This window comes from Stigmatopora argus, chromosome 18 (assembly GCF_051989625.1).
Source record: "Stigmatopora argus isolate UIUO_Sarg chromosome 18, RoL_Sarg_1.0, whole genome shotgun sequence".
Classification (NCBI taxonomy): Eukaryota; Metazoa; Chordata; class Actinopteri; order Syngnathiformes; family Syngnathidae; genus Stigmatopora; species Stigmatopora argus.
Genome location: NC_135404.1, coordinates 13,156,749 through 13,177,916, shown reverse-complemented (window position 1 = coordinate 13,177,916; position 21,168 = coordinate 13,156,749). Strand labels below are relative to the sequence as shown.

Below are 21,168 nucleotides of genomic sequence, written 5' to 3'. Positions count from 1 at the left end.
AGTATAGTAAGGCTTTTTTTCCTAAAAAACGACATAGTATAGTAAGGCTTTTTTTCTTAAAAAACGACATAGTATAGTAAGGCTTTTTTTCTTAAAAAAGGACATAGTATAGTAAGGCTTTTTTTCTTAAAAAAACGACAGAGTATAGTAAGGCTTTTTTCCCTAAAAAAACGACATAGTATAGTAAGGCTTTTTTTCCCCTAAAAAAACGACATAGTATAGTAAGGCTTTTTTTCCCTAAAAAAAACGACATAGTATAGTAAGGCTTTTCTTCCTAAAAAAACGACATAGTATAGTAAGGCTTTTTTTCCTAAAAAACGACAGTGTAGTAAGGCTTTTTCCCTAAAAAAACGACATAGTATAGTAAGGCTTTTTTTCTTAAAAAACGACATAGTATAGTAAGGCTTTTTTTCCCTAAAAAAACGACATAGTATAGTAAGGCTTTTTTTCCTAAAAAACGACAGAGTATAGTAAGGCTTTTTTCCCTAAAAAAAACGACATAGTATAGTAAGGCTTTTTTTCCTAAAAAACGACATAGTATAGTAAGGCTTTTTTTCTTAAAAAAGGACATAGTATAGTAAGGCTTTTTTTCTTAAAAAAGGACATGGTATAGTAAGGCTTTTTTTCTTAAAAAAAACGACAGAGTATAGTAAGGCTTTTTTCCCTAAAAAAACGACATAGTATAGTAAGGCTTTTTTTCCTAAAAAACGACATAGTATAGTAAGGCTTCTTCTCTTAAAAAACGACATAGTATAGTAAGGCTTTTTTTCTTAAAAAAGGACATAGTATAGTAAGGCTTTTTTTCTTAAAAAAACGACAGAGTATAGTAAGGCTTTTTTCCCTAAAAAAACGACATAGTATAGTAAGCCTTTTTTTCTTAGAAAACGACATAGTATAGTAAGGCTTTTTTCCCCTAAAAAAACGACATAGTATAGTAAGGCTTTTTTTCCTAAAAAACGACATAGTATAGTAAGGCTTTTTTTCTTAAAAAACGACATAGTATAGTAAGGCTTTTTTTCTTAAAAAAACGACAGAGTATAGTAAGGCTTTTTTCCCTAAAAAAAACGACATAGTATAGTAAGGCTTTTTTTCCTAAAAAACGACATAGTATAGTAAGGCTTTTTCCCTAAAAAACGACATAGTATAGTAAGGCTTTTTTTCTTAAAAAACGACATAGTATAGTAAGGCTTTTTTTCCCCAAAAAAACGACATAGTATAGTAAGGCTTTTTTTCCCTAAAAACGACATAGTATAGTAAGGCTTTTTTTCCTAAAAAACGACATAGTATAGTAAGGCTTTTTCCCTAAAAAAACGACATAGTATAGTAAGGCTTTTTTTCTTAACAAACGACATAGTATAGTAAGGCTTTTTTTCCCTAAAAAAACGACATAGTACAGTAAGGCTTTTTTTCCTAAAAAACGACATAGTATAGTAAGGCTTTTTTTCTTAAAAAACGACATAGTATAGTAAGGCTTTTTTTCTTAAAAAGGACATAGTATAGTAAGGCTTTTTTTCTTAAAAAAGGACATAGTATAGTAAGGCTTTTTTTCTTAAAAAACTACAGAGTATAGTAAGGCTTTTTTTCCCTAAAAAAACGACATTGTATAGTAAGGCTTTTTTCCCCTAAAAAAACGACAAAGTATAGTAAGGCTTTTTTTCCCTAAAAAAACGACATAGTATAGTAAGGCTTTTTTTTCCCTAAAAAAACAACAAAGTATAGTAAGGCTTTTTTTCTTAAACGACATAGTATAGTAAGGCTTTTTTCCCTAAAAAAACGACAGTGTAGTAAGGCTTTTTTTTCCCTAAAAAACGACATAGTATAGTAAGGCTTTTTTCCCCTAAAAAAACGACAAAGTATAGTAAGGCTTTTTTTCCCTAAAAAAACGACATAGTATAGTAAGCCTTTTTTTCTTAGAAAACGACATAGTATAGTAAGGCTTTTTTCCCCTAAAAAAACGACATAGTATAGTAAGGCTTTTTTTCCTAAAAAACGACATAGTATAGTAAGGCTTTTTTTCTTAAAAAACGACATAGTATAGTAAGGCTTTTTTTCTTAAAAAAACGACAGAGTATAGTAAGGCTTTTTTCCCTAAAAAAAACGACATAGTATAGTAAGGCTTTTTTTCCTAAAAAACGACATAGTATAGTAAGGCTTTTTCCCTAAAAAACGACATAGTATAGTAAGGCTTTTTTTCTTAAAAAACGACATAGTATAGTAAGGCTTTTTTTCCCCAAAAAAACGACATAGTATAGTAAGGCTTTTTTTCCCTAAAAACGACATAGTATAGTAAGGCTTTTTTTCCTAAAAAACGACATAGTATAGTAAGGCTTTTTCCCTAAAAAAACGACATAGTATAGTAAGGCTTTTTTTCTTAACAAACGACATAGTATAGTAAGGCTTTTTTTCCCTAAAAAAACGACATAGTACAGTAAGGCTTTTTTTCCTAAAAAACGACATAGTATAGTAAGGCTTTTTTTCTTAAAAAACGACATAGTATAGTAAGGCTTTTTTTCTTAAAAAGGACATAGTATAGTAAGGCTTTTTTTCTTAAAAAAGGACATAGTATAGTAAGGCTTTTTTTCTTAAAAAACTACAGAGTATAGTAAGGCTTTTTTTCCCTAAAAAAACGACATTGTATAGTAAGGCTTTTTTCCCCTAAAAAAACGACAAAGTATAGTAAGGCTTTTTTTCCCTAAAAAAACGACATAGTATAGTAAGGCTTTTTTTTCCCTAAAAAAACAACAAAGTATAGTAAGGCTTTTTTTCTTAAACGACATAGTATAGTAAGGCTTTTTTCCCTAAAAAAACGACAGTGTAGTAAGGCTTTTTTTTCCCTAAAAAACGACATAGTATAGTAAGGCTTTTTTCCCCTAAAAAAACGACAAAGTATAGTAAGGCTTTTTTTCCCTAAAAAAACGACATAGTATAGTAAGGCTTTTTTTCCCTAAAAAACGACATAGTATAGTAAGGCTTTTTTTTCCTAAAAAAACGACATAGTATAGTAAGGCTTTTTTTCTTAAAAAACAACATAGTATAGTGGGGCTTTTTTTCCCTAAAATACGACATAGTATAGTAAGGCTTTTTTTCTTAAAAAACGACATAGTATAGTAAGGCTTTTTTTCTTAAAAAACGACATAGTATAGTAAGGCTTTTTTTCTTAAAAAGGACATAGTATAGTAAGGCTTTTTTTCTTAAAAAAGGACATAGTATAGTAAGGCTTTTTTTCTTAAAAAACTACAGAGTATAGTAAGGCTTTTTTTCCCTAAAAAAACGACATTGTATAGTAAGGCTTTTTTCCCTAAAAAAACGACATAGTATAGTAAGGCTTTTTTTTCCCTAAAAAAACGACATAGTATAGTAAGGCTTTTTTTCCCTAAAAACACGACAAAGTATAGTAAGGTTTTTTTCCCCTAAAAAACGACATAGTATAGTAAGGCTTTTTTTCTTAAAAAAACGACATAGTATAGTAAGGCTTTTTTTCTTAAAAAAACGACAGAGTATAGTAAGGCTTTTTTTCTTAAAAAAAACATAGTATAGTAGGGCCTTTTTTCCCTAGAAAACGACATAGTATAGTAAGGCTTTTTTCCCCTAAAAAAACGACAAAGTATAGTAAGGCTTTTTTTCCCTAAAAAAACGACATAGTATAGTAAGGCTTTTTTTTCCCCTAAAAAAACGACAAAGTATAGTAAAGTTTTTTTTCCCTAAAAAAACAACAAAGTATAGTAAGGCTTTTTTTCTTAAAAAACGACATAGTATAGTAAGGCTTTTTTCCCTAAAAAAACGACAGTGTAGTAAGGCTTTTTTTTCCCTAAAAAACGACATAGTATAGTAAGGCTTTTTTCCCCTAAAAAACCGACAAAGTATAGTAAGGCTTTTTTTCCCTAAAAAAACGACATAGTATAGTAAGGCTTTTTTTTCCCTAAAAAAACGACAAAGTATAGTAAGGCTTTTTTTCCCTAAAAAACGACATAGTATAGTAAGGCTTTTTTTTCCTAAAAAAACGACATAGTATAGTAAGGCTTTTTTTCTTAAAAAACAACATAGTATAGTGGGGCTTTTTTTCCCTAAAATACGACATAGTATAGTAAGGCTTTTTTTCTTAAAAAACGACATAGTATAGTAAGGCTTTTTTTCCCTAAAAAAACGACATAGTATAGTAAGGCTTTTTTTCCTAAAAAACGACATAGTATAGTAAGGCTTTTTTTCTTAAAAAACGACACAGTATAGTAAGGCTTTTTTCTTAAAAAAGGACATAGTATAGTAAGGCTTTGTTTCTTTAAAAAGGACATAGTATAGTAAGGCTTTTTTTCTTAAAAAAGGACATAGTATAGTAAGGCTTTTTTTCTTAAAAAAACGACAGAGTATAGTAAGGCTTTTGTCCCTAAAAAAACGACATAGTATAGTAAGGCTTTTTTTCCCCTAAAAAAACTACATAGTATAGTAAGGCTTTTTTTCCCTAAAAAAAACGACATAGTATAGTAAGGCTTTTTTTCCTAAAAAAACTACATAGTATAGTAAGGCTTTTTCCCTAAAAAACGACATAGTATAGTAAGGCTTTTTTTCTTAAAAAACGACATAGTATAGTAAGGCTTTTTTTCCCTAAAAAAACGACATAGTATAGTAAGGCTTTTTTCCCTAAAAAAACGACATAGTATAGTAAGGCTTTTTTTCTTAAAAAACGACATAGTATAGTAAGGCTTTTTTCCCCTAAAAAAACGACATAGTATAGTAAGGCTTTTTTCCCCTAAAAAAACGACATAGTATAGTAAGGCTTTTTTTCTTAAAAAACGACATAGTATAGTAAGGCTTTTTTTCCCTAAAAAAAACGACATAGTATAGTAAGGCTTTTTTCCCCTAAAAAAACGACATAGTATAGTAAGGCTTTTTTCCCCTAAAAAAACGACATAGTATAGTAAGGCTTTTTTCCCCTAAAAAAACAACATAGTATAGTAAGGCTTTTTTTCCTAAAAAACGACATGGTATAGTAAGGCTTTTTTTCCTAAAAAAAAACGACATAGTATAGTAAGGCTTTTTTTCCCTAAAAAACGACATAGTATAGTAAGGCTTTTTTTCTTAAAAAACGACATAGTATAGTTAGGCTTTTCTTCTTAAAAAACGACATAGTATAGTAAGGCTTTTTTTCCCTAAAAAAACAACATAGTATAGTAAGGCTTTTTTCCCTAAAAAACGACATAGTATAGTAAGGCTTTTTTCCCTAAAAAAACGACATAGTATAGTAAGGCTTTTTTTCCCTAAAAAAACGACATAGTATAGTAAGGCTTTTTTTCTTAAAAAACGACATAGTATAGTAAGGCTTTTTTTCCCTAAAAAAACGACATAGTATAGTAAGGCTTTTTTCCCCTAAAAAAACGACATAGTATAGTAAGGCTTTTTTTCCTAAAAAACGACATGGTATAGTAAGGCTTTTTTTCCTAAAAAAAAAACGACATAGTATAGTAAGGCTTATTTTCCCTAAAAAACGACATAGTATAGTAAGGCTTTTTTTCTTAAAAAACAACATAGTATAGTAAGGCTTTTCTTCTTAAAAAACGACATAGTATAGTAAGGCTTTTTTCCCCTAAAAAAACAACATAGTATAGTAAGGCTTTTTTTCCCCTAAAAAACGACATAGTATAGTAAGGCTTTTTTCCCTAAAAAACGACATAGTATAGTAAGGCTTTTTTCCCTAAAAAAACGACATAGTATAGTAAGGCTTTTTTTCCCTAAAAAAACGACATAGTATAGTAAGGCTTTTTTTCTTAAAAAACGACATAGTATAGTAAGGCTTTTTTTCCCTAAAAAAACGACATAGTATAGTAAGGCTTTTTTTCCTAAAAAATGACAGTATAGTAAGGCTTTTTTTCTTAAAAAACGACATAGTATAGTAAGGCTTTTTTTCTTAAAAACCGACATAGTATAGTAAGGCTTTTTTTCCCCCAAAAAACGACATAGTATAGTAAGGCTTTTTTTCCTAAAAAACGACATAGTATAGTAAGGCTTTTTTTCTTAAAAAACGACATAGTATAGTAAGGCTTTTTTTCTTAAAAAACGACATAGTATAGTAAGGCTTTTTTCCCTAAAAAAACGACATAGTATAGTAAGGCTTTTTTTCCCTAAAAACGACATAGTATAGTAAGGCTTTTTTTCCTAAAAAACGACATAGTATAGTAAGGCTTTTTCCCTAAAAAAACGACAGTATAGTGAGGCTTTTTTTCTTAAAAAACGACATAGTATAGTAAGGCTTTTTTTCCCTAAAAACGACATAGTATAGTAAGGCTTTTTTTCCTAAAAAACGACATAGTATAGTAAGGCTTTTTCCCTAAAAAAACGACATAGTATAGTAAGGCTTTTTTTCTTAAAAAACGACATAGTATAGTAAGGCTTTTTTTCTTTAAAAACGACATAGTATAGTAAGGCTTTTTTTCTTAAAAAACGACATAGTATAGTAAGGCTTTTTTTCTTAAAAAAACGACAGAGTATAGTAAGGCTTTTTTCCCTAAAAAAACGACATAGTATAGTAAGGCTTTTTTTCCCCTAAAAAAACGACATAGTATAGTAAGGCTTTTTTTCCCTAAAAAAAAAACGACATAGTATAGTAAGGCTTTTCTTCCTAAAAAAACGACATAGTATAGTAAGGCTTTTTTTCCTAAAAAACGACAGTATAGTAAGGCTTTTTTCCTAAAAAAACGACATAGTATAGTAAGGCTTTTTTTCTTAAAAAACGACATAGTATAGTAAGGCTTTTTTTCCCTAAAAAAACGACATAGTATAGTAAGGCTTTTTTTCCCAAAAAAACGACATAGTATAGTAAGGCTTTTTTTCCCGAAAAAAACGACATAGTATAGTAAGGCTTTTTTTCCTAAAAAACGACATAGTATAGTAAGGCTTTTTTTCTTAAAAAACGACAGAGTATAGTAAGGCTTTTTTCCCTAAAAAAAACGACATAGTATAGTAAGGCTTTTTTTTCCTAAAAAACGACATAGTATAGTAAGGCTTCTTCTCTTAAAAAACGACATAGTATAGTAAGGCTTTTTTTCTTAAAAAAGGACATAGTATAGTAAGGCTTTTTTTCTTAAAAAAACGACAGAGTATAGTAAGGCTTTTTTCCCTAAAAAAACGACATAGTATAGTAAGGCTTTTTTTCTTAAAAAACGACATAGTATAGTAAGGCTTTTTTTCCTAAAAAACGACATAGTATAGTAAGGCTTTTTTTCTTAAAAAACGACATAGTATAGTAAGGCTTTTTCCCTAAAAAAACGACATAGTATAGTAAGGCTTTTTTTCTTAAAAACGACATAGTATAGTAAGGCTTTTTTTCCCTAAAAAAACGACATAGTATAGTAAGGCTTTTTTTCCTAAAAAAACGACATAGTATAGTAAGGCTTTTTTTCTTAAAAAAACGACATAGTATAGTAAGGCTTTTTTTCTTAAAAAGGACATAGTATAGTAAGGCTTTTTTTCTTAAAAAAGGACATAGTATAGTAAGGCTTTTTTTTCCCTAAAAAAACGACATAGTATAGTAAGGCTTTTTTTCCCTAAAAACACGACAAAGTATAGTAAGGTTTTTTTCCCCTAAAAAACGACATAGTATAGTAAGGCTTTTTTTCTTAAAAAACGACATAGTATAGTAAGGCTTTTTTTCTTAAAAAAACGACAGAGTATAGTAAGGCTTTTTTCCCTAAAAAAAACGACATAGTATAGTAAGGCTTTTTTTCCCCTAAAAAAACGACATAGTATAGTAAGGCTTTTTTTCCCTAAAAAAAAAAACGACATAGTATAGTAAGGCTTTTCTTCCTAAAAAAACGACATAGTATAGTAAGGCTTTTTTTCCTAAAAAACGACAGTATAGTAAGGCTTTTTTCCTAAAAAAACGACATAGTATAGTAAGGCTTTTTTTCTTAAAAAACGACATAGTATAGTAAGGCTTTTTTTCCCTAAAAAAACGACATAGTATAGTAAGGCTTTTTTTTCCTAAAAAACGACATAGTATAGTAAGGCTTTTTTTCCCGAAAAAAACGACATAGTATAGTAAGGCTTTTTTTCCTAAAAAACGACATAGTATAGTAAGGCTTTTTTTCTTAAAAAACGACAGAGTATAGTAAGGCTTTTTTCCCTAAAAAAAACGACATAGTATAGTAAGGCTTTTTTTTCCTAAAAAACGACATAGTATAGTAAGGCTTCTTCTCTTAAAAAACGACATAGTATAGTAAGGCTTTTTTTCTTAAAAAAGGACATAGTATAGTAAGGCTTTTTTTCTTAAAAAAACGACAGAGTATAGTAAGGCTTTTTTCCCTAAAAAAACGACATAGTATAGTAAGGCTTTTTTTCTTAAAAAACGACATAGTATAGTAAGGCTTTTTTTCCTAAAAAACGACATAGTATAGTAAGGCTTTTTTTCTGAAAAAACGACATAGTATAGTAAGGCTTTTTCCCTAAAAAAACGACATAGTATAGTAAGGCTTTTTTTCTTAAAAAACGACATAGTATAGTAAGGCTTTTTTTCCCTAAAAAAACGACATAGTATAGTAAGGCTTTTTTTCCTAAAAAACGACATAGTATAGTAAGGCTTTTTTTCTTAAAAAACGACATAGTATAGTAAGGCTTTTTTTCTTAAAAAGGACATAGTATAGTAAGGCTTTTTTTCTTAAAAAAGGACATAGTATAGTAAGGCTTTTTCTCTTAAAAAACTACAGAGTATAGTAAGGCTTTTTTTCCCTAAAAAAACGACATAGTATAGTAAGGCTTTTTTCCCTAAAAAAACGACATAGTATAGTAAGGCTTTTTTTTCCCTAAAAAAACGACATAGTATAGTATGGTTTTTTTCCCCTAAGAAAACGACAAAGTATAGTAAGGCTTTTTTTCTTAAAAAACGACATATATAGTAAGGCTTTTTTCCCTAAAAAAACGACAGTGTAGTAAGGCTTTTTTTCCCTAAAAAAAGACATAGTATAGTAAGGCTTTTTTTTCCCTAAAAAAACGACATAGTATAGTAAGGCTTTTTTTTCTTAAAAAAACGACATAGTATAGTAAGGCTTTTTTTCTTAAAAAACAACATAGTATAGTGGGGCTTTTTTTCCCTAAAATACGACATAGTATAGTAAGGCTTTTTTTCTTAAAAAACGACATAGTATAGTAAGGCTTTTTTTTCCCCCAAAAAAACGACATAGTATAGTAAGGCTTTTTTCCTAAAAAACGACATAGTATAGTAAGGCTTTTTTTCTTAAAAAACGACACAGTATAGTAAGGCTTTTTTCTTAAAAAAGGACATAGTATAGTAAGGCTTTTTTTCTTTAAAAAGGACATAGTATAGTAAGGCTTTTTTTCTTAAAAATGACATAGTATAGTAAGGCTTTTTTTCTTTAAAAAGGACATAGTATAGTAAGGCTTTTTTTCTTAAAAAAACGACAGAGTATAGTAAGGCTTTTTTCCCTAAAAAAACTACATAGTATAGTAAGGCTTTTTTCCCCTAAAAAAACGACATAGTATAGTAAGGCTTTTTTTCTGAAAAAACGACATAGTATAGTAAGGCTTTTTTCCCCTAAAAAAACGACATAGTATAGTAAGGCTTTTTTCCCCTAAAAAAACGACATAGTATAGTAAGGCTTTTTTCCCCTAAAAAAACAACATAGTATAGTAAGGCTTTTTTTCCTAAAAAACGACATGGTATAGTAAGGCTTTTTTTCTTAAAAAACGACATAGTATAGTAAGGCTTTTTTTCCCTAAAAAACGACATAGTGTAGTAAGGCTTTTTTTCTTAAAAAACGACATAGTATAGTAAGGCTTTTTTCCCTAAAAAACGACATAGTATAGTAAGGCTTTTTTCCCTAAAAAAAACGACATAGTATAGTAAGGCTTTTTTTCCCTAAAAAAACGACATAGTATAGTAAGGCTTTTTTTCCCTAAAAAAACGACATAGTATAGTAAGGCTTTTTTCCCCTAAAAAAACGACATAGTATAGTAAGGCTTTTTTTCTTAAAAAACAACATAGTATAGTAAGGCTTTTTTCCCCTAAAAAAACGACATAGTATAGTAAGGCTTTTTTCCCCTAAAAAAAGACATAGTATAGTAAGGCTTTTTTCCCCTAAAAAAACAACATAGTATAGTAAGGCTTTTTTTCCTAAAAAACGACATGGTATAGTAAGGCTTTTTTTCCCTAAAAAACGACATAGTATAGTAAGGCTTTTTTTCCCTAAAAAACGACATAGTGTAGTAAGGCTTTTTTTCTTAAAAAACGACATAGTATAGTAAGGCTTTTTTCCCTAAAAAAAACGACATAGTATAGTAAGGCTTTTTTTCCCTAAAAAAACGACATAGTATAGTAAGGCTTTTTTTCTTAAAAAACGACATAGTATAGTAAGGCTTTTTTTCCCTAAAAAAACGACATAGTATAGTAAGGCTTTTTTCCCCTAAAAAACGACATAGTATAGCAAGGCTTTTTTTCCCTAAAAAAACGACATAGTATAGTAAGGCTTTTTTTCTTAAAAAACGACATAGTATAGTAAGGCTTTTTTTCCCTAAAAAAACGACATAGTATAGTAAGGCTTTTTTTCCTAAAAAATGACATAGTATAGTAAGGCTTTTTTTCTGAAAAAACGACATAGTATAGTAAGGCTTTTTTTCTTAAAAAACGACATAGTATAGTAAGGCTTTTTTCCCCCAAAAAAACGACATAGTATAGTAAGGCTTTTTTTCCTAAAAAACGACATAGTATAGTAAGGCTTTTTTTCTTAAAAAACGACAGAGTATAGTAAGGCTTTTTTCCCTAAAAAAAACGACAGTATAGTAAGGCTTTTTTTTCCTAAAAAAACGACATAGTATAGTAAGGCTTTTTTTCTTAAAAAAGGACATAGTATAGTAAGGCTTTTTTTCTTTAAAAAACGACATGGTATAGTAAGGCTTTTTTTCCTAAAAAACGACATAGTATAGTAAGGCTTTTTTTCTTAAATCACGACATAGTATAGTAAGGCTTTTTTTCTTAAAAAAACGACAGAGTATAGTAAGGCTTTTTTCCCTAAAAAAACGACATAGTATAGTAAGGCTTTTTTTCCCAAAAAAAAACGACATAGTATAGTAAGGCTTTTTTTCCCTAAAAAAACGACATAGTATAGTAAGTCTTTTTTTCCCTAAAAAAACGACATAGTATAATAAGGCTTTTTTTCTTAAAAAACTACATAGTATAGTAAGGCTTTTTTTCTTAAAAACGGACATAGTATAGTAAGGCTTTTTATCTTAAAAAAACGACAGAGTATAGTAAGGCTTTTTTCCCTAAAAAAACGACATAGTATAGTAATGCTTTTTTTTCTTAAAAAAGGACATAGTATAGTAAGGCTTTTTTCCCTAAAAAATCGACATAGTATAGTAAGGCTTTTTTCCCTAAAAAACGACATAGTATAGTAAGGCTTCTTCTCTTAAAAAACGACATAGTATAGTAAGGCTTTTTTTCTTAAAAAAGGACATAGTATAGTAAGGCTTTTTTTCTTAAAAAAACGACATGGTATAGTAAGGCTTTTTTTCCTAAAAAACGACATAGTATAGTAAGGCTTTTTTTTCTTAAAAAACGACAGAGTATAGTAAGGCTTTTTTCCCTAAAAAAAACGACATAGTATAGTAAGGCTTTTTTTCCTAAAAAACGACATAGTATAGTAAGGCTTATTTCTTTAAAAATGACATAATATAGCAAGGGTTTTTTTCGTAACAAAATGACAATGTATAACAAGTCTTTTTTTCGTAAAAAATGACACAATGTATAACAAGGCTTTATTTATAAAAAAACAACATAGTATAGTAAGGCTGCGACAAAAGACTTAATACCTTTTACTAAAAAAAAACTTTAAACATCAAATTTACATTTAGGTCATTACATCAAAGACACTGGCTATCAGCTAGGATTTCAAATAAGCCACCCAAAAAGTTTTATTGGACAGGACCATGGTGAGTAGGGAGGTGGCTTGCACACTTAGATAAATTACTTGAGCGCCCTCTTACCGAAAATACTTAGGCAGTCCAAGTTCAGGTCAAATAAAAACCAAATGGGCAGGATCATTCTTTTTAGGGAGGTGGCTTATACACTTAGTTAAATGAGTCGAGTTCCCTCTTACCGAAAATACTTGGCCGGTCGAAGTTTAGTGGGTGTGTGGGTGGGCCCCTTGGCGCACACAGTAGAGTATGCGCCTACCACCGAGTGGAAGCTGGTTCGCGTCCCGCAGACGTACTCTTGGTGCCTCTCCCGCCTTCGGCGGGAGAGGCACCTGCGACATAAGATAAATTACCTTTTACAAAAAAAAACTAAAAAATAAATTTTACATTTAATCATTACATCCAAATTTGTTAAAATACTTAGCCTAAAAAATCAAAACACTTAGCCAAATTACAACCATACTGAGTGAGGGAGGTGTCTTGCACACTTAGTCAAATGAGTCGAGTTCCCTCTTACCGAAAATACTTGGCCGGTCGAAGTTTAGTGGGTGTGTGGGTGGGCCCCTTGGCGCACACAGTAGAGTATGCGCCTACCACCGAGTGGAAGCTGGTTCGCGTCCCGCAGACGTACTCTTGGTGCCTCTCCCGCCTTCGGCGGGAGAGGCACCTGCGACATAAGATAAATTACCTTTTACTAAAAAAAACTAAAAAATAAATTTTACATTTAATCATTACATCCAAATTTGTTAAAATACTTAGCCTAAAAAATCAAAACACTTAGCCAAATTACGACCATGCTGAGTGAGGGAGGTGGCTTGCACACTTAGATAAATTACTTGGGAGGGCCCTTTAGCACACACAGTAGAGTATATACCTACCATGGAGTGATTCCTGGTTCGCATCCCGCGGACGTACTCTCTGCGACAAGACTAAAAAAACTTTGCAAAATAAATTTTACATTTCCACATTACATCAAAATTAGTTAAAATAATTGGCCTAAAAAAATATTTCTCAACACTGCCCAAGATGACAACATTTTTGTCCTACGGCGCTAATATCTTGACGGTCGCGACACGGTCTTCAACCTGGCATGACGAAGGCGGTGTCGACGTGCATCTGTCCCAACTGCTCCTGCGGCCAGTCAGCGAGCTCTTCCCGACTGGACGCCGCCGTGAATGATAAAGGTCACGTGACCAAAGTGATAATGTCGACGACGACGACAAGCGGACTTACAGATCAGTGAGGATTTGCCCTCCGGCGGCGTCGTCGTCGTCCGCCTGCATCTGCGGGAGCCGTCCAAAAGCATGAACGTGTCAGCCTCCACTCACTGGGGCGCAATCCGGGGTGCGCCGGTACGAGTCTGTCAACAAACAAGGCAAGGCGTTAGGTAACTTGTGGGGAACATTTCCTCCATGCTGTAACTTACATTCAACAAATATCTTGGACGTACATGAGCCTTTTGAGGATGAGCCAGAAGCCAAGATTCATTCATTATGTATAAAATAAAGTCAACTAGGACTATTATTTCTCAAATGCCTCACAATGCGTTTTTTGTATTTTTAAAGAAAATAGTCTTACTATACATGGTCATTTTTTTAATAAATAAAAGCCTTACTATACATGGTCATTTTTAAAGAAAATATGCCTTACCCTTACTATACATGGTCATTTTTAAAGAAAATATGCCTTACCCTTACTAAACATGGTCATTTTTAAAGAAAATATGCCTTACTATATATGGTCGTTTTTTAAGAAAAAAAGCCTTACAAAACTGTCATTTTTTAAAGAAAAAAAAGCCTTACTATACTATGTCGTTTTTTAAAGAAAAAAATGCCTTACTATATTATGTCGTTTTTTATACTGTCATTTTTTAAGAAAAAAAAAGCCTGACTATACTATGTCGTTTTTTAAGAAAAAAAAGCCTTACTATACTATGTTGTTTTTTACGAGGAAAAAGCCTTACTATACTATGTCGTTTTTTACGAGGAAAACTATTACTATACTAGGTCTTTTTTTACGGGAAAAAAAAGTATTACAATACTATGTCGTTTTTTACGAAAAAAAGCCTTACTATACTAGGCCGTTTTTTAAAGAAAAAAGCCTTACTATACCATGTCGTTTTTTACGAGGAAAACTATTACTATACTAGGTCGTTTTTTACGGGAAAAAAAAGTATTACAATACTATGTCGTTTTTTACGAAAAAAAGCCTTACTATACTATGTCGTTTTTTACGAAAAAAAAGCCTTACTATACTAGGCCGTTTTTTACAAAAAAAGTATTACTATACTATGTCGTTTTTTACGAGGAAAAAGCCTTACTATACTATGTTGTTTTTTACGAAAAAAAGCCGTACTATACTAGGCCGTTTTTTACAAAAAAAGTATTACTATACTATGTCATTTTTTTTTTTAAGAAAAAAGCCTTACTATACTATGTCGTTTTTTTACGAAAAAAGCCGTACTATACTATGTCATTTTTTAAGAAAAAAAAGCCTTACTATACTATGTCGTTTTTTAAAGAAAAAAAACCTTACTATACTATGTCGTTTTTTACGGGGAAAAAAAGTATTACAATACTATGTCGTTTTTTACGAAAAAAAAGCCTTACTATACTAGGCCGTTTTTTACAAAAAAAAGTATTACTATACTATGTCGTTTTTTTCGAAAAAAAGCCTTACTATACTAGGCCATTTTTTACAAGAAAAGTATTACTATACTATGTCGTTTTTTTTTTTAAGAAAAAAGCCTTACTATACTATGTCGTTTTTTTACGAAAAAAGCCGTACTATACTATGTCATTTTTTAAGAAAAAAAGCCTTACTATACTATGTCGTTTTTTAAAGAAAAAAGCCTTACTATACTATGTCGTTTTTTACGAGGAAAAGTATTACTATACTAGGTCGTTTTTTACGGGAAAAAAAAGTATTACAATACTATGTCGTTTTTTACGAAAAAAAGCCTTACTATACTAGGCCGTTTTTTACAAGAAAAGTATTACTATACTATGTTGTTTTTTTTTTAAAGAAAAAAGCCTTACTATACTATGTCGTTTTTTTACGAAAAAAGCCGTACTATACTATGTCATTTTTTAAGAAAAAAAGCCTTACTATACTATGTCGTTTTTTAAAGAAAAAAGCCTTACTATACTATGTCGTTTTTTACGAGGAAAAGTATTACTATACTAGGTCGTTTTTTACGGGAAAAAAAAGTATTACAATACTATGTCGTTTTTTTACGAGGAAAAAGCCTTACTATACTATGTCGTTTTTTACGAAAAAAAGCCTTACTATACTAGGCCGTTTTTTACAAAAAAAGTATTACTATACTATGTCGTTTTTTTACGAGGAAAAAGCCTTACTATACTATGTTGTTTTTTACGAAAAAAAGCCTTACTATACTAGGCCGTTTTTTACAAGAAAAGTATTACTATACTATGTCGTTTTTTTTTTTAAGAAAAAAGCCTTACTATACTATGTCGTTTTTTTACGAAAAAAGCCGTACTATACTATGTCATTTTTTAAGAAAAAAAGCCTTACTATACTATGTCGTTTTTTAAAGAAAAAAGCCTTACTATACTATGTCGTTTTTTACGAGGAAAAGTATTACTATACTAGGTCGTTTTTTACGGGAAAAAAAAGTATTACAATACTAGGTCGTTTTTTACGAAAAAAAAGCCTTACTATACTGTCGTTTTTTACGAAAAAAAGCCTTACTATACTAGGCCGTTTTTTACAAAAAAGTATTACTATACTATGTCGTTTTTTTACGAGGAAAAAGCCTTACTATACTATGTTGTTTTTTACGAAAAAAAGCCTTACTATACTAGGCCGTTTTTTACAAAAAAAAGTATTACTATACTATGTCGTTTTTTTTTTTTTAAGAAAAAAGCCTTACTATACTATGTCGTTTTTTTACGAAAAAAGCCGTACTATACTATGTCATTTTTTAAGAAAAAAAGCCTTACTATACTATGTCGTTTTTTAAAGAAAAAAGCCTTACTATACTATGTCGTTTTTTACGAGGAAAACTATTACTATACTAGGTCGTTTTTTACGGGGAAAAAAAGTATTACAATACTATGTCGTTTTTTACGAAAAAAAAAGCCTTACTATACTAGGCCGTTTTTTACAAAAAAAGTATTACTATACTATGTCGTTTTTTTACGAGGAAAAAGCCTTACTATACTAGGCCGTTTTTTACAAAAAAAGTATTACTGTACTATGTTGTTTTTTTTTTAAAGAAAAAAGCCTTACTATACTATGTCGTTTTTTTACGAAAAAAGCCGTACTATACTATGTCATTTTTTAAGAAAAAAAGCCTTACTATACTATGTCGTTTTTTAAAGAAAAAAGCCTTACTATACTATGTCGTTTTTTACGAGGAAAAGTATTACTATACTAGGTCGTTTTTTACGGGAAAAAAAAGTATTACAATACTAGGTCGTTTTTTACGAAAAAAAAGCCTTACTATACTGTCGTTTTTTACGAAAAAAAGCCTTACTATACTAGGCCGTTTTTTACAAAAAAGTATTACTATACTATGTCGTTTTTTTACGAGGAAAAAGCCTTACTATACTATGTTGTTTTTTACGAAAAAAAGCCTTACTATACTAGGCCGTTTTTTACAAAAAAAAGTATTACTATACTATGTCGTTTTTTTTTTTTAAGAAAAAAGCCTTACTATACTATGTCGTTTTTTTACGAAAAAAGCCGTACTATACTATGTCATTTTTTAAGAAAAAAAAGCCTTACTATACTATGTCGTTTTTTAAAGAAAAAAGCCTTACTATACTATGTCGTTTTTTACGAGGAAAACTATTACTATACTAGGTCGTTTTTTACGGGGAAAAAAAGTATTACAATACTATGTCGTTTTTTACGAAAAAAAAAGCCTTACTATACTAGGCCGTTTTTTACAAAAAAAGTATTACTATACTATGTCGTTTTTTTACGAGGAAAAAGCCTTACTATACTAGGCCGTTTTTTACAAAAAAAGTATTACTATACTATGTTGTTTTTTTTTTAAAGAAAAAAGCCTTACTATACTATGTCGTTTTTTTACGAAAAAAGCCGTACTATACTATGTCATTTTTTAAGAAAAAAAGCCTTACTATACTATGTCGTTTTTTAAAGAAAAAAGCCTTACTATACTATGTCGTTTTTTACGAGGAAAAGTATTACTATACTAGGTCGTTTTTTACGGGAAAAAAAAGTATTACAATACTATGTCGTTTTTTACGAAAAAAAAGCCTTACTATACTATGTCGTTTTTTACGAAAAAAAAGCCTTACTATACTAGGCCGTTTTTTACAAAAAAAGTATTACTATACTATGTCGTTTTTTTACGAGGAAAAAGCCTTACTATACTATGTTGTTTTTTACGAAAAAAAGCCTTACTATACTAGGCCGTTTTTTACAAGAAAAGTATTACTATACTATGTCGTTTTTTTTTTAAGAAAAAAGCCTTACTATACTATGTCGTTTTTTTACGAAAAAAGCCGTACTATACTATGTCATTTTTTAAGAAAAAAAGCCTTACTATACTATGTCGTTTTTTAAAGAAAAAAGCCTTACTATACTATGTCGTTTTTTACGAGGAAAAGTATTACTATACTAGGTCGTTTTTTACGGGAAAAAAAAGTATTACAATACTAGGTCGTTTTTTACGAAAAAAAAAGCCTTACTATACTGTCGTTTTTTACGAAAAAAAGCCTTACTATACTAGGCCGTTTTTTACAAAAAAAGTATTACTATACTATGTCGTTTTTTTACGAGGAAAAAGCCTTACTATACTATGTTGTTTTTTACGAAAAAAAGCCTTACTATACTAGGCCGTTTTTTACAAAAAAAAGTATTACTATACTATGTCGGTTTTTTTTTTTTAAGAAAAAAGCCTTACTATACTATGTCGTTTTTTTACGAAAAAAGCCGTACTATACTATGTCATTTTTTAAGAAAAAAAAGCCTTACTATACTATGTCGTTTTTTAAAGAAAAAAGCCTTACTATACTATGTCGTTTTTTACGAGGAAAACTATTACTATACTAGGTCGTTTTTTACGGGGAAAAAAAGTATTACAATACTATGTCGTTTTTTACGAAAAAAAAAGCCTTACTATACTAGGCCGTTTTTTACAAAAAAAGTATTACTATACTATGTCGTTTTTTTACGAGGAAAAAGCCTTACTATACTAGGCCGTTTTTTACAAAAAAAGTATTACTATACTATGTCGTTTTTTTTTTTAAGAAAAAAGCCTTACTATACTATGTCGTTTTTTTACGAAAAAAGCCGTACTATACTATGTCATTTTTTAAGAAAAAAAAGCCTTACTATACTATGTCGTTTTTTAAAGAAAAAAGCCTTACTATACTATGTCGTTTTTTACGAGGAAAACTATTACTATACTAGGTCGTTTTTTACGGGGAAAAAAGTATTACAATACTATGTCGTTTTGTACGAAAAAAAGCCTTACTATACTAGGCCGTTTTTTACAAAAAAAGTATTACTATACTATGTCGTTTTTTAAGAGAAGAAGCCTTACTATACTATGTTGTTTTTTAGGGAAAAAAAGCCTTACTATACTATGTCGTTTTTTAAAGAAAAAAGCCTTACTATACTATGTCGTTTTTTACGAGGAAAAGTATTACTATACTAGGTCGTTTTTTACGGGAAAAAAAAGTATTACAATACTAGGTCGTTTTTTACGAAAAAAAAAGCCTTACTATACTGTCGTTTTTTACGAAAAAAAGCCTTACTATACTAGGCCGTTTTTTACAAAAAAAGTATTACTATACTATGTCGTTTTTTTACGAGGAAAAAGCCTTACTATACTATGTTGTTTTTTACGAAAAAAAGCCTTACTATACTAGGCCGTTTTTTACAAAAAAAAGTATTACTATACTATGTCGGTTTTTTTTTTTTAAGAAAAAAGCCTTACTATACTATGTCGTTTTTTTACGAAAAAAGCCGTACTATACTATGTCATTTTTTAAGAAAAAAAAGCCTTACTATACTATGTCGTTTTTTAAAGAAAAAAGCCTTACTATACTATGTCGTTTTTTACGAGGAAAACTATTACTATACTAGGTCGTTTTTTACGGGGAAAAAAAGTATTACAATACTATGTCGTTTTTTACGAAAAAAAAAGCCTTACTATACTAGGCCGTTTTTTACAAAAAAAGTATTACTATACTATGTCGTTTTTTTACGAGGAAAAAGCCTTACTATACTAGGCCGTTTTTTACAAAAAAAGTATTACTATACTATGTCGTTTTTTTTTTTAAGAAAAAAGCCTTACTATACTATGTCGTTTTTTTACGAAAAAAGCCGTACTATACTATGTCATTTTTTAAGAAAAAAAAGCCTTACTATACTATGTCGTTTTTTAAAGAAAAAAGCCTTACTATACTATGTCGTTTTTTACGAGGAAAACTATTACTATACTAGGTCGTTTTTTACGGGGAAAAAAGTATTACAATACTATGTCGTTTTGTACGAAAAAAAGCCTTACTATACTAGGCCGTTTTTTACAAAAAAAGTATTACTATACTATGTCGTTTTTTAAGAGAAGAAGCCTTACTATACTATGTTGTTTTTTAGGGAAAAAAAGCCTTACTATACTATGTCGTTTTTTAAAGAAAAAAGCCTTACTATACTATGTCGTTTTTTTAAAGAAAAAAAGCCTTACTATACTATGTCGTTTAAAAAAAAAAAGAAAAAAAAAAGCCTTACCATACCATGTCGTTTTGTTAAGAAAAAAAGCCTTACCATACTATGTCGTTAATGAATGATGACTTTGCAGGAGACGACGCAGCAGACCTCCGCTCGGCTTTCGGCCAAGTTCTCCGGCTTGATGGAAACGTTGGGCGAGCGACGAGCGTCCGCCGAGAGCGCGGCCGAGGCGCACAGAGAAGCCGCCCTGTCCGAGGCCGCCGTCCGCCTGGCCGAGCTGGAGGAGAACGCGCGCAAGCTGAAAGCCAGCCAGGCTCGGATCGCCGCCCTGCACGGCCTTTCCGACGCCGAGCTCATCAAGGTTTGGAAAGGGCCCGGAAAGGTCGATCTTTAGTCAAGCTCCATTCAAAACGAGGACGCTGGATTCTTTTGACGCTGGATTTCCTTATTGATCAGCAGTTGCATTTGTCCTGCAAACATCACATAGAAAAGCACTATTTTTGTCCCCCAAGGAATCGGCACTGGTAGAAGTACCACGCCTCAAGAAAATTCCCTGCGATATCTCGCCGCACCCGCAGGATCGCCTCAACGTCGTCGCGGAGGTCCTGAGCCGCATCTCCAAGCTGGTGACGGAGGACCTGGACAAAGCCGTCTGCGCCGTCGTGGGTCAGGACTTGGAAGGTCGGCGCCGACGACCCTCTTCTTCTTCTTCTTCTTCTCTTCCGCCTCCGTCTCCTCACGCCTCTCGTCGCCAGGTTCACCCCAGGAGAGGAGGCCCGTTCTGGCCGTGGTCCCCAGCCCGGCCGCTCCGTGTCACCCCGATGGCGAGGAGGGCATCCGTGCTTGTAAGTTCCTGACAAAAAAAAAAATACACCTAGTAAAGTCCAAAATTGGCCTAGGCGGGGGAAGTAGTAACGTAGCGTCGTGTCAAAAATGCTCCCCTTCGGCCTTCCCAGACAGATGCCGTCTGACCTTCGACCCCGACACTGCCAACGGCAATCTGGTTCTGTCCCGGGAGAACCAGAGGGCGGAGCACCTGACTTCGGGGCGGCGCCCGCCGGCGGATCACCCGTCCCGCTTCGATCACACCTGGCAGGTGTTGTGCAGCCAGGGCTTCAAACGAGGCCAGCACTACTGGGAGCTGGAAGTGTCCAAACCCTGGGCCTACCTGGGGGTACGTGCCGCCGCGTCTCGGCGTGGGAACGCCGCGCCTCCGTCTGCCGACTCCTTCATCGGTGCGCTCCGCTTTGCAGGTGACCTACGCCAGCATCCCCAGGAAAGAGAAGGGGCGGCGGTGCATGCTGGGCATGAACGAAGTGTCGTGGAGCCTGCAGCTGGACGAGAAGCAGCCCGGCGCCTGGCACAACGGCCGCAAAGAGACCCCGGCCGGCTCTTGGCGGCGCGGCCGCGTGGGCCTGCTGCTGGACTACGAGGCGGGCACGCTCACCTTTTACGGAGACGGTCACGTGCCCCTGCACGCCTTCCACTCGGCCTTCACGCAGGAGCTCTTCCCCGCTTGCTGGCTGGGGGAGGGGGTCAGCGTCACGCTCTGCTCCTCGTGAGCGCCGGCCGACCGACCGA

The 21,168-nt window shown here is 32.1% G+C and overlaps 1 protein-coding gene and 1 long non-coding RNA gene across 5 annotated transcripts in view; one reads left to right on the top strand and one right to left on the bottom strand.

Moving 5' to 3' along the window:
• The window catches only part of trim65 (tripartite motif containing 65), a 26,315-nt gene extending 5,153 nt beyond the window's left edge, over positions 1 to 21,162 (top strand). For all 4 annotated transcript variants that reach the window (XM_077626188.1, XM_077626190.1, XM_077626192.1 and 1 more), the window contains exons 4-8: positions 19,718 to 19,948; positions 20,100 to 20,268; positions 20,343 to 20,432; positions 20,544 to 20,761; positions 20,841 to 21,162. In XM_077626188.1, the coding sequence (XP_077482314.1) occupies positions 19,718 to 19,948; positions 20,100 to 20,268; positions 20,343 to 20,432; positions 20,544 to 20,761; positions 20,841 to 21,149 (1,017 nt within the window). In that variant the 3' untranslated portion in view covers positions 21,150 to 21,162. The remainder of the gene's footprint in view (positions 1 to 19,717; positions 19,949 to 20,099; positions 20,269 to 20,342; positions 20,433 to 20,543; positions 20,762 to 20,840) is intronic.
• Positions 12,684 to 21,168, bottom strand: LOC144092997 (uncharacterized). Its single transcript, XR_013306185.1, has 6 exons — positions 21,035 to 21,168; positions 20,756 to 20,921; positions 20,160 to 20,676; positions 19,684 to 20,057; positions 13,150 to 13,276; positions 12,684 to 13,075 (listed from the first exon to the last, which is right to left on the bottom strand). It is a non-coding gene; the product is annotated as an uncharacterized LOC144092997 (long non-coding RNA).